Here is a 13,767-nt window from a genome sequence, read left to right as displayed (position 1 = left end):
TGCTGATTATTCTAGGCTACATACATAGGGATATAGGGTCAAGTAGGGTAGAAAAATAAAAAGAGAAAATCATTATGTTTGTGCAGGAAGACTGAACTACAAGGATATTCATTTCAGTGTTATTCGAATCAGAACAAAATTTAGAAGTAGCCTAATTAGATAAATTGTAGAAGAATACCCACAGATGTGAGGAAATGTAGAGAGTGTTGAAAATGCAAGTTACAGAACAGGAGGTATTTCCAATAGGTCATTATTTTTACCTTTAAAAATCTAATGGGGGAAAAATCTAGAAGGACAAACTTAGAAGTATTAACAGTGAGTATACCCAAGTGATGGGATTACATATGATTTGCTTCTCTGAGCATATAAGCACTTTCCAAATTTTCTAAAATGATCTCTGAGCATATAAACACTTTCCAAATTTTCTAAAATCAATTTTCTAAAAATGATTTCTTCCCTGAGCATATAAGCACTTTCCAAATTTTCTAAAATCAATTTTCTAAAATGATTTCTTCTCTGAGCATATAACCACTTTCCAAATTTTCTAAAATGAGTCAAAAACGAAATTTTTTTTTTTTAATTTTAAGGAAAAAGGAGATCAGGAGGAGAATTCTCCCAGAAGAGACACTTCTGACAAAATTCACCCTTTTACCACAATGCTCAGGGCCTCACTGATGAAGCCCGCTCTAAAGGATGATCTTCTACTGGCCTTATAAAGGAAAATAACAGTGCACACAGGTTTTGATCTATTTTTCCAACTTTCATCTCTTCACATATGGTAGATGAACAAACAGATGTCACTTTTTCCCTCTCACAAAGCACTGCCTTGTTAAGCAAGTCACATACTGCTTATATAAGTTAAACCAAGTTCTAAAAAACAAATCCAGAAGTAAGGCCCTTTCCCGATCAACTACATTAAAAAATTCTAAGTAATATTTCAATGGTGTTTAGCGCAGAAGAAACTTACTTGGATGGATGGAAGAAATATACGGAGAGAGTATCCCATGTCTCCAGATGAGGGCTGCCAGGAGCACCCAGATTTACTGGGGTGAGAGGTAGAGATGAAGGATAGCCTTACCTTGGTCTGGAACGTACAGAACATGTGCGTTAAGAACGGATGCTCCCAGGCCAAGGAGAGAACTCTCTTCTCTACCATTGTACACTCCACGTCGTCGTCCATCAAAACCACATCTTTCTTTAAGGCTTTTATTGCGAAAAATTGATTGGTTTTCTTGAACTCCGCTAGGAAGACCTAGAGGGAAGGGGAAGACACTTTATTTTAGAATTTGGATTCACGCTCATTAAAGAAGAGTCACGAAGTCCTGAGAGAGATGTATTGGGTGAGAAAAGACGACTTCTCCAATCCTCCTCCACCCTCTTTATGGAGACAAATAGAGCTTCACAGGTGTGGGATGATACAGAACGGTTTCATCCTCTCTCTACCTTTCAAAGGGTTTCACAAAACTGTGGTGCAATTGGATGGGTTATTCTCAGCCACTGAGAAATTCTATTTAAAAAAGTGTGCCCTGTCTACCCAGGGACCTGAGTAAGTTTATAAAAACATTCAGAGGCAAATATGTATTGAAGGAAGCAGCAGCAAGTAGTGGAAGGAGGACTTGATTGTTCTTGAAGTATCACTGAAAATGAGCATAAAACCTTACTCTAAGTTTTAGCCACTTTTTCAAGGCAAAAAAAGAATATGTGAGGAACTGAGCTTTCCTGATGTGCTTATAGAATGCACAGCATTTCCTCTGATGGCACAGACACTAATATTATCTTCAAGACCTACTATGTGTCAGACATTCTGCCATGTGCTTCACATGTGCTATCTAATTTTAGTATCTATTTAATTCTTAGCTCAGAACACTCTGCAACACAGATAGATAGTAATAATTTTAAAAAACTAGGCTCAAAGGGTAACTTTCTCAAATTCATGGAGCTACTCAGTGGGAAATCTGACTCCAGAGTTTACTTTTTCCACTTGATTTCATGAATCTTATAAGAAAGGACACCAGATGGCATGTAATGGAGAGTTTCACCAACTTTCACTTTTGCAAATGATGCAGCCACAGACGATTGACAGGGGTGAGGACATGGCATTTGGAGACAGAAAACCCCAGCTCAGGCCTCATTTCACAGATACTTACTAGCTGTGGGAATGTGGGCAAATTAACCTCCCTGGGCTGCTTCAGTTCCCGAATGTGTAAAAGCGGTAACTATCAACACACTGCTGACTTACAGGACTGCTGTGAAAGTCAAATACCAGGTGGTAAAGTGATTTGTGAACTGTAAAATGCTCTCTAAATGACAGTTACTGGAATCTAAGAAACAAAACAAATGGATGTATATAACAAAACAGAAAGTGACTCACAGATATAGAGAACAAACTAGTGGTTACCAGTGGGAAGAGGGGAAGGGGGAGGGGCAATATAGGGGTATAGGATTAAGAGATACAAACTACTATGCATAAAATAAGCAACAGGGATATATTGTATAGCACAGGGAAATACAGCCATTATTTTGTAATAACTTTAAATGGAGTATAATCTATAAAACTACTGAATCATTATGTTATACATCTGACACTAATATTGTAAATCAACTATACTTAAAAAAAAAAACCACTTGCCATTGGCTTCTTTTAGTGACTTTTAGGGATTGTTGACGTTAATGATGTTACACCAACAGTGAAAATGCACGTGTCTGTGTTTAAAGTAATACAGTGCAGACACATAACTGTGGGGTAGCTGGCTTGATAGAGGGGGTAGAGCTTAGATGAGAATTCAGGCAAATGAATGATGTGTATACATATCCCCAGAAAACATGCAATTTGTTCTCCTGGGCCTAAAATCGATGGAGAACCAGAATACAGAGGCTACCATTTTGATGAGGAACCATACTTCCCATATAGAGTGAAAAGAAAGAAGAAAAACAAGTTTGAGTATTCTTAGTGTTGGAAGAAAAGGAGATATGGCTGCCCCTTTTTGCTCTGGTGCTCCATCCCCCTCTCCTTGGGCCCCAAGGTGCAGCCCCCTCAGAGTGCAGGGATCCGGGGTCCTGATGGTGAGGGGCTTACTGCTTTGGACACAGAGCAGAGGATACCTGAAGCTCTCAGCTGTCCCTTGGGTTATTTACTAAGGCATCTAGGTTTAACTTAATGTCTTCTTAACTTTGTTGAAAAGTAAAATCCACACGGGAACAAAGAAAAGCTTTTCTTTAACAATTAAAAGTCCCCTTTTGGTAATTGCTTCTTTCAATAAAACATCCCCAAATCAGCCATAAACTAAGAAGCTGGGAAAAAAGCCATTTCCATCTCTATAATGTGCTTTCAGTTTTTGGAAACAGGTTATAAACTGCACATTAATGGATGCTAAATTTTAATGAAGACTGGCTGTAAAATTGCCTGTTACACTCAGATTAACACCAGACGAGCCTGCTACGGTTCATGTTATTGTGGAAACAAGATAAACGAACTAATGGATATCAGCTACAGTTTGTAGGGCAGAGTGGATTTTGCCGAAGGCAATGCCTTGGTATTATATAGAAACCCCAACTGCAGCACAATGTCCTTCAGCTACGGCAATACCCAGTTACATTATTATTAAATAAACTGGGTAAGTTTTGCAGCCAAAGTCTAGTGAGCAGGTGCTGAGCACAATGCTGGTCTTGGTTACACGAATTCACGGAACAGTAGTCTTTGGCTAAAACTTTCCTAGACGTTGCATCCAATCTAAATATAAAACAACTGAGAGTTCCATTAATACACGTGATATCCTTAATATCCAAAATAACCTAAAAGCCTATATTCCATGACATCCCTCTTTACAATCACTGGCTTGAAAATCTCCTCTTGTCACTGAGAGTTGATTATAATTTCTTCCATTATGTCTCCTTCCTCCTCTCCTTGCCCTCTGTGACTGACTAATGGCCCATAACCTGAGTGAGTGGCAGGAAGAATTTAGAGGAGGGACTTCCTCTGTGGAACTTTTCCTAAGACGCTCAAGCTAGGGCCGTGTTCTGGGCTGAACTGTGTCCCTTCCAAAGAACTGATATGTTGGAGTCCTAAACCCCAGCAGCTCAGAGTGAGACCATATTTGGAGACAGGGTGCTTACAGAGATAATTATGTTAAAATGAGGTCATTAGGGTGGGTCCTAATCCAATATGACTGGTGTCCTTATAAGCAGAGGGTGTTAGGACACAGACATGCACACAGGAATGGCCATGTGAGGACAAAGGGAGAAGACAGCGTGGACACCCAGGAGGAGACCTCAGGAGAAACAGCCCTGTCCACACCTTGATCTTGGACTTCCAGCCTCTAGAACTAGAAGAACTAAATTTCTGTTGTTGAAGTCTCCCCATCTGTGGTATTTTGTTACAGTAGCCCTAGCAAACTAAAACAAGGCAGAGGACATTTGGTAGAGAAGAAATCACACAGAAGGTAAAAACCACACTCCAGGTTTGAGAAAGGAACAACACAACAACAAAAAAACCACCAATGAAACAAACATATCTGTGAAACAGGAACCGGCTGAGGCACCTTCTCATTTCTTTGGTGTCCAAGGATACCAAACACACAAGCTCGTGGGATGGACACCTTCCAAGTGAAATGGCTTGAATCGTTTTTCCCAGGAAGCAGAGGCTGCTATTCCCCAGAGCTCCCCGGGTCCCTATTAATTCAGATGTCTCTCTGCCCTCTAACATACATCACATCACATGACAGTTCCTGACCAGGAATGCGCTCTCTGCACACCCATGTATGGTTCAGTTCCACCAGTTCAGTTCCACTGGCCAGATCTGCTCTTCAATTTCTGGAAGTTGGGCCACAGAATTCTACATACAATATCATACCTTGCCAAAACTTCCTTTCCCCAACATTTTGTGCAAGGTAAAATCCTCGATTTTTAATTTCATACGTAGAGATGGTCTTTCTACGTTAAGTTCAGGTTCTGGACGATGGCCTACTTTCTCCATCTCATCCAAGGGAGACTCCCAGGAGATCCCCTGAGGCTCTGAAAATGGCAAATCAGTGGTTAAAAGGAAATAAGGAACAGCGGAAGGTCGTCCTAGCTACTTTGAGAACACGCTTTCTTTTCCACATCCCATCTGAAGCTCCATTCAGAGCGATGCAGAAAGGGGTGCCTGCAGGGCAAAAGCAGCACCTGCTGCCTGGGAGCCTGGTATCTGGGGGATGGACTGTGTCTCTTTATGCAACAGACTGGGGAAAATATCAAGTTAAGAAACATTCCAAATCAGCAAAAGACCATCTATGCAACAGGAATGAGCACTTTTGATAACGCCGAATCGCAGACAAATAGGGATTTTAACCAAATTGGAGGGAAAATGGTTCTCCGTTGCTTGCGTGGCTCACAGGCACAGTGGCGTCAGTTTCTGTGACCGACCACGTGGGGACGAAGAAATGGAGAGCAGATCGTTAAAGATCTGAAATGCATCGTTCGCCACAGTCTTCGAGTCAAGATACTACCTACCTTGATCATGTCTGAGACACAAGGTCTACTCCTCTGCCCGGAGACCCTTCCCAAATGTAATCCAAACCCTTCTTTAAAAAATTTTCAGGACAATTTATTCCTCACCTCCTGCCAGAGAAGGTGTAGAAAAACATTTTTGGAGCCTTCCTCCGACCCCCTTATCACATTCCTTTCTTTTAAATTGAAATACATTGACATATCACATTGTGCTAATTTAAGGTGCATAACATGTTGATTGACACATTTATCTACTGTGATATCACGAGATAGTTAGCACCTGTATCACATCACATAATTATGTCTTTTTTTGTGGTTGGAATAATGACATTTATTTTCCGATCTCTAGGTTTATCTTTCGTATTCTAAGTCCAAGGAAAATATTTTATAATGTATGCTGAAAACTATTCAGAATCACATGGTCATATCCTCTCATGAAGGACCTTCAAAGAGGAGGCTGGATAAACTTCCATAACATCAGAAATGTTAAGGACGTTAGGCTATTCTTCCCCTTTCTAATCTTTTTTTTCTTGAGTTTATTTATTTATTTTATATAGCAGGTTCTTATTAGTTATCTACTTCATACATATTAGTGTATAGATGTCAATCCCAATCTCCCAATGCATCCCACCATGCCCCCGCTTTCCCCCCTTGGTGTCCATAATCCCCTTTCTAATCTTAAAACTTTCCAGAAAAGTCTCAAAGGTACAGAATAAGATGGTCTGTGGCATTCCTAGTCTAGAGCTCTATGGAGGATTTATTTCTGTAAAACTGTTTAACCACGGCAGGGAGTAATGTTCTAAAATTCTAAGAAAAAGTTTGCAATTGTTTCCTCCAGAGATGCCGCATTTTCTTCTCCCACCTCAACCTCTCACCACCACCACCTGCTTATGAAGGTTTTCTAGTGGGGTATATTTCGGTTTTATAATACTTCTAAGAAGTAGGAGACTCTCTGTTGGTGGCTAGGTCTGTAATCTCGAACTAGAAAAGAATCGTTTATCAGGCCAGGTACGTGGAGAATTTAAATCCAGAGGACTCAGGTTAATCAAGGTGAATTACTGACGATTCTACGGTGGATCAGGGTAGCTACCTTTTTTCCCCGGTGCTGGTCCATACGGCAGCTTTGCTTCACCTTTTATGGAGCATGGGAGACCAATTTCAACTGGACCTTCTCTGAAGATGTGTTCAGAGTCTCTTAAGCAGCGGGCCTGGGTTACAAACAAAGAGTCAGACTACCCACCTACCCACCCACCATTAACGGGACAGTGCAGCCTGCTGTCCATGGGCATGAAAGCCATTTCAGATCCCTAAATGTGTAGGATAACCGAATCTCTCCCTCCCCCTGGCACTCTCTTAGGGATCCCATATCCTGTGGACGTCTATCATATTTTACGTACCAGCAGAACGTATTCGCTTCCTGCATACTTTTCTGGGGGCCAACTGGTTTATCCCATGCTATCCACATTATTCGGTCACAAATAAGAATCAAAGGCCAATGGATGGAAAAATAGCTTACGTGGGCAATGCCAAGTCTTAAAGAGGGTTTGTCCCTGGATGTGAGGATTCGGCATGCTAGTAAGTAGCAAGGCAAAAGTTGCCTTGGACTCAGTGTTTTGAAGGCATTCTAGGGATGATTCTAGCAAATATGTTTTTTCCCCAAGGCTATTATATAGTTGTCATATATAGGTATAAAGCTGGCAATGAATCCTCAATAATTTTAATGAATTTATTTGTTTCTTCCCCTGCTCATTCCATGAAGAATTTAAGATCTTATAAAGATCCACATGATGCAAATGCATTAAATAAATAAGCATCTCAAGCGGGGGATGTGGACACGAAGATGAAAGTCAGTGTCAAGGCAAGTACTCGGAAATAGAGTCCACGTCGCCCTGTAGAGCTGCTACAGAGCACAGAGCGAAGGGACTGGAATAGTCCTAGTTGAGCTGAAATTGTGGGAACTTGTCCCCTAAAAGCCGTTCCTACCTGTTGAGCGCTCTCGATCATTGCCAGTGCTTCAGCCATTAGCTTCTGGTTTATGCCACAAAGGTTGGCGACCTTTGTCTGGCATCTGTGATGTACGTTCATGCCACATGCTGAAAGGAAGAAAGCGACACCTTGAACAAGGGCAACAGAACCAACTTCCACGGACTCTGCCCGTGATCTGTTTTAGGTGCATGTATGCCCAAGGAATCACTGGCAAATCCCCGGCGCCATCTTCCCAGCAGAGGGAGACACTGAAGGCAAACAGACCAGAGCAGGGCTTTTATGCCACCGCACATTCACCTCTGATTCCCTGAGACCTTCACCCACACACCAGATGCTCCTCAGCGTGCTGCTGGGAAGTGACTTCCGCTCAAGGCAGAACCAGAGCCTGTGGATGGGGAGGAAGGCTGCTCCCAGAATGCATGTCCACTGTGCCATCGCTGAGAGTGAAAAACTGAGGTTGGCTCTTATTCCAGGGATGATCCCAGCAAATAAGTTGGTGGTAATGTGGAATGCTGGGTGGAAGGTCATTCACTGCCACTTAGACTGGGGTCCAAGCATCCCCCTTCCCACGTGGGCTGCGAGAGGCTTCTCCACCCTCTAGGCTGAAGCCTAGGGTACAGCCTCCATCGAAATGGAAATTGAGACAGTGGGGTGGTCTGTGCATATGTGAGAGGCGGGGGTGAAAGGAAGGAAAGTGTCCGGAGACCGTGTTCTCACCACATGGGAGAGTTGGGCTACGTGAACTAAATGATCTGTATAGGCTTCTAGCTCTGAGACCTACGATGCTGGAGGAGTATCCTGATCCATTAGTCCTAAAAACAGCACGACCGTGCTGTGACTGTGGGAGCCTTCTTGTACTGGGGGTCGGGCACCTGTGTGTCTGTGTAAAGACAATATCGCTTCATGTCATTAGCCTTAGAAAAATGCAAATTCTGCTCATGAAACATCACCGTTATGCCAAAAAACAAGGTACCAAAGATTTCCCAACACCAGCAGATAGAACTCTGATCTCACGTCCTGCTAGGTTCTATAAAGGTATATCAACAGGGATTGTTGCAGTGGAATTGGGCAGGAGAAGATCTAAAATCATGCCATTTTAATCTTCTTACCTTATTACTTGCCCATTTGCGTGCAAGAACTTTGCACAGTGATTGGCCTCCAACAGGTGTTCACGAAAGACAACTTTTCTTTCGTCTTTATTATTTACGACAATAAAATATTCTTGAAATATTTAGGTGAAATTTTAGCCATCTTCACCTTTAGTTCTCACTAAACAGTTCACAACAAGACAAAATAAAACAGCATTTTCTAGTAGGTAAGCATAAACTATTACTCATCCCAGGATAAAGTCATAAAAATCCACCTGAAGTGGAACCTTTAATGTAGTAAAGGTGCTGCTCATAATGGCTTCTGCTCTGAACTCTGCCTCGTTAGCTTGACTCCTCCTGGGCTCCCGGATGCAGGTTTTACGCTGGGCGGCCCCATTTACTACTTATTTACTGCAAGGTAGAGGGAGGCATGTAGCGAGCATCGAGCACCTTGTTGTTTTTTTTTTTTTTAAACATCTTTATTGGGCTATAATTGCTTTACAGTGGTGTGTTAGTTTCTGCTTTACAACAAAGTGAATCAGTTATACATATACATATGTTCCCATATCTCTTCCCTCTTGCGTCTCCCTCCCTCCCACCCTCCCTATTTGTAATGAGGTGGATAGACCTAGAGTCTGTCACACAGAGTGAAGTAAGTCAGAGAGACAAATACCGTATGCTAACACATATATATGGAATTCAAGAAAAAAAAAGTCATGAAGAACCTAGGGGTAAGACGGGAATAAAGACACAGACCTACTGGAGAACGGACTTGAGGATATGGGGAGGGGCACCTTGCTCTTTAAAACTGTAGCGGATCTAAGCTCCTCTCTGATGTGCCGTGAAGAGAGGCCCCGTGCCCACTAGGATCACAACGTCCTAAGTCTGTTACTAACCTAGCAGGTGATAACTGGACCTCGGTGAGTGCAAACAGTCCCTCCAGATGACTACTTTCATGGCAACTTCAGTGGCGAGAGAAAGGAGACAGGGTCAGGAGGAGTGGGGGCCCTACCTAGGAAGGAGGCTTACAGGAGAGTAAGAAGAGAGAGTGAGGAAGAGGCGGGGAGAGACCCAGGGGAGAGAGTGAGAGGCGGAGATGCAGATGAGGGCATGGCGGGGGCAGACAGCGCCCAGCCTCTCGGGGTTCCAGGGAGTGACTTGGGGAAGGAGAGGGGGGAGGAGAGGGGAGAGGAAGGGGAGAAGAGAAGAGAGGGAGTAGGGTTAAGGAAGCACAGGACAGGGAATGAGGAAAGAGAATGGAATGAAGAAGGAATGTTCGAAAAGGACAGAACCCAGCAGGTCGTGGTGGAACAATGCCAAGTAATCCTGGAAGTTCTGAGCTCAGAGGCACAACCGTGCTGTTGGGACCAGCTCGGCCTCTGCAGGTGGGGCGCCTGGGCTCCAGGGAAAGAAAACCCGACGAGTGAGAGTATCACAGGAACAGGGGTGCCAGCAGACGGGGATCTGATTATTCCTGTCCGTTTGTCCCCGCAGAACACTCCAATATTACCTGTTGCCTACGACTCTTAAAGACACTCTATACAACGCCCAGCCCACCCACCCACGGACTCTTAAACAGGTGTAGAGAGGAAAGTGCGTGGTGGTACTTTGGGTGATGGAGGGACTGTTCAGGTGAATTTTGACTACCTGTGGGTTTGCCTTCAGTAATGATTTGGAGACCTAACCCCTCCCGCCTCCATTAAGATGTCACTCCAGGCTCCACCAGACACGTGGATGCAACTGGGATGAGGACAGGCAGGCAGCTAAGGGTGATCTTCCTCCTTAGGTCGGCGCCCTTTATCACTTAAAAGATACAACACGCATTAGCCAGTGGCATAAGTTAAAATGGGGCTGCCCAGAAAAAATAAAGTGGCTTCTGTGTTTAATCAGTATCCTATGATAAACCACAATGGAAAAGAATATATAGTAAAAAAAGAATGTATATATATGTATATAATATATATATACACACACATATAATGTATATATATATGTGTATAACTGAATCACTTTGTTGTACAGCAGTAATTAACACAGCATTGTAAATCAACTATACTTCATTAAAAAAACTTTTTTAAATAAAACAAAATACAAAGGTCCCTGCTGAGCGAGGCACCTCTGTTTTGAATGTTATCTGGGCTCTGTCCTCCCCTCAGCTGCACTCCAAGGGCAGAAGTACTTTGTTAGTTCTTGTTGGACTTTTTCCTCCCTACCCCCTAATCCTGGCATAACAGCATCTCAGTTTCTAAAGGTTTTTGCCTTCACAGCCTGGCCTTTCAGAGAGAGCGAGCTCTTGTGCTTTTTCTCAGGGTCCGGCTGAATAACTCCACGGTGGAGGGCAGCAGGCTCGGGCTCTGCTCTCAGGCCATCAGCATCAGAGCTGGGCGTCTTCCCGTGCACGTGGAGTTCACAGCACGCTTTGGGGACAGGCTCGCCAGCTTAAGTCAGGCAGTTTTCTGCACAGGACTAACCAGCAGCGAAACAGACATGCCAGGCTCGCTCCCTGATGGAGCCGCAGACAGAATCGCACTCGCTGGTGCTAAGGAGAGCGGCAGGGGCAGGGCTGGGGCTGCGGAGGTCAGGAAGGGGCAGCTCCAGGGGAGGGAGCCAGTCAGAGGAGAATCAGGCAGGTACCACAGAAGGCATGGGGCCAGGGGCTGTGACATTTGACCTGGAAGACTGGGCACTTCTCTGGGAAACAAGGCATGGGGTGGGGACAGGTGGAAGGAAAAGAACAGCAGTGGCTTGTTATCGGGGAACTTCTCATTCAGGATCACGGGGCTCTTCCGGGCTGGACAGAGAAGCCAGTCATCTCCATCCTCCCCCCCGCCCCGCCCCGCTCCCTGGTTCTCTCCATCAAAGCTGCAAATCCAGCCGCAGGGGGTTCCAGGGGGGCCGCGCTCATTAAACTCACCGTCACACTTGAGGCCTTGCCTCGCCAGGCCCCAGAGCAGGGTCCCACAGTGCTCACAGAAGGTGGGGCTCTTGTAATTGTAGACCTTAAATCTGTGTGGCATGTCGATTTTGAACCTCTCCTTGTGGAACTGAAAGGGAAAAAGAATGCGTGATGGTCGGTGTGTCCCCACTTCCCCACTTTTCACGTCTTAGCAGATACTTCAGCACAGTGAATAGAATAATAAAAACACTGCAGTGATGTTTATTAGAACCCATAATTTTTACTTGTCAAGCCTTATAGTCACGTCCAAAGAAGACAAGAAGCCGTTAGCTCTTCTAGGTCAAGGGCAAGGGGGCAAGTCTGCGGCCTTCCCACAGACGGGCTAAGATTTCAGGAAGAGGAGACCAGGGTTATTTATTTAAATGGGAGCTAAGTAAACGTACTTCCCTTCTTTTTTTTGCGGTATGCAGGCCTCTCACTATTGTGGCCTCTCCCATTGCGGAGCACAGGCTCCGGACGCGCAGGCTCAGCGGCCATGGCTCACGGGCCCAGCCACTCCGCGGCATGTGGGATCTTCCCAGACCGGGGCACGAACCCGTGTCCCCTGCATCGGCAGGCAGACTCTCAACCACTGTGCCACCAGGGAAGCCCTTCCCTTCCTATTTCAATATAAATATTTCCTTTTCTCTTTTAACCTAGCGCTAGTGCTTTAACCTTTGGAAGATGTTATATAATGCCTCCTCTAGAGAAATCGGTTTATTAGTGTGGGAGCCCAAGGTGGGAAGGCTTTTCACACTGCTTATACATGAACCGAAGAGACAAGAGGTAGATAACAGTTCTGCCAGGTGCTGTGATAGACACGTTAGACACGTCACGTGTTATCTTTTACATGTGTGATATCTCATACAACCCTCAAAATACCTCTTTTGAAGCAGCCTCTGTTAGTATCCTGCTTTGATAGGTGGGGAGATTCAGCACAGATAGGGCCAGACACTTGTCTAGGACACACAGCCATCAACTGAGCTGGGATATCTATGAGCCTGACAGTCCGAATCTGAGCCCATCCCCTCTTTCACCATTACTCTTCGCTCTCTCAAAATAAATGTGATGGTTTAAGGGATGGAGAGAAGGGAGATGACAGAGGGATGCTGATAGTAGATACAGTGAAGATTTTCTTTTTTAAAGTGTTCTAGAGTTTAAATTCTCCCCTTTAATCAAACTTATTACATTAACAACAACAATAAATCAGGCACTTTGATTCCTGGCAAGAATTACCAATATTCTTGTGCAGTATAGAAAGTTTTATTTACTTGAGACTTAAAGTCTCTACAAAAGTTTTTAATTAAACAATGTCTTTGAGAACATGTACAGTAAAGTGGCCTTATTTGTTAAAGGAATACATATTCTCATGGTGGCTTCTGGTCAGCATTTAGTCTTTAGAATGGCTACTTAGAATGGCCTAAAAGCTGCCCAGCACTTACTCGAGATATTTTCAACCAAGAAAAAGTGCCTTTCAGAACTCCTATTTCGTAGAAACTTTTCCACATAAGTATGAACAAGTGATGTCAAGGTCCAGGCTAGGAGACTTCTACTTCAAATCCTGAACCCAAGTCCAAATGGTTCAAGATGTGTCTGGGAAAGACTACAGATCTGTACTTTCCAACACGACAGTCACTCACCCACGTGGGCCAACACTTACAAGGTGTTGAAAAGATGTGCTGTAAGTGTAAAATACGTACTGGATTACGACAACTTTGTATGAAAAAAAAAACAATGTAAAATATCTCTATTTTGTATATTGATTCTATCCCGAAATGATAATATTGCAGCAGATTGGGTTACATAAAGTATATCGTTAAGATGAATTCCACCTGTTGCTTTTTCTGGTCTTTAATGTGGCTACTTGAAAGTTTAAAATTTGACCTGTGGCTCTCATTCTAGTCCTACTGGACGTTAGCCATTGAAGTTCACAGTCATGCTTACAATTTGTGATTTTGCCAGGAAAGCTGAAGGCATCAGATAAAGGGAGCAGGCGGGCGGGATGAAAAGAGGCACTGTGATTTCAACAACAAAAGCCTTAGTCTGGGAGACTGAGATCCGAATTCTAGTCTGCCAGGTGAAAGTGGCTGACCTTGGACAAACTACTTCAACCTCTTTGAGCCTTGGCAGAGTCACTCATAACAGGAGATTATCCCCTTCTGGCTCTAAATTTTAAAAGACATTCTACTCTGGAAAAACCCAACCGATCTGCTGTCTCTTTGCCTACCCCTTTGCTGGAGAAAATCACATACCCGGGAGACGGCTGCCCTCAAA

The 13,767-nt window shown here is 43.9% G+C and overlaps 1 protein-coding gene across 7 annotated transcripts in view; it reads right to left on the bottom strand.

Moving 5' to 3' along the window:
- The window catches only part of PRKCQ (protein kinase C theta), a 158,255-nt gene that overhangs the window by 75,670 nt on the left and 68,818 nt on the right, over positions 1–13,767 (bottom strand). For all 7 annotated transcript variants that reach the window (XM_049704793.1, XM_049704779.1, XM_049704775.1 and 4 more), the window contains 5 exons: positions 11,473–11,602; positions 7,468–7,577; positions 6,575–6,692; positions 4,850–5,010; positions 1,079–1,252 (listed from right to left, as the gene is read on the bottom strand). In XM_049704793.1, the coding sequence (XP_049560750.1) occupies positions 1,079–1,252; positions 4,850–5,010; positions 6,575–6,692; positions 7,468–7,577; positions 11,473–11,602 (693 nt within the window). The remainder of the gene's footprint in view (positions 1–1,078; positions 1,253–4,849; positions 5,011–6,574; positions 6,693–7,467; positions 7,578–11,472; positions 11,603–13,767) is intronic.

This window comes from Orcinus orca, chromosome 2 (assembly GCF_937001465.1).
Source record: "Orcinus orca chromosome 2, mOrcOrc1.1, whole genome shotgun sequence".
Classification (NCBI taxonomy): Eukaryota; Metazoa; Chordata; class Mammalia; order Artiodactyla; family Delphinidae; genus Orcinus; species Orcinus orca.
This window is presented reverse-complemented; position numbering and strand designations above follow the sequence as displayed.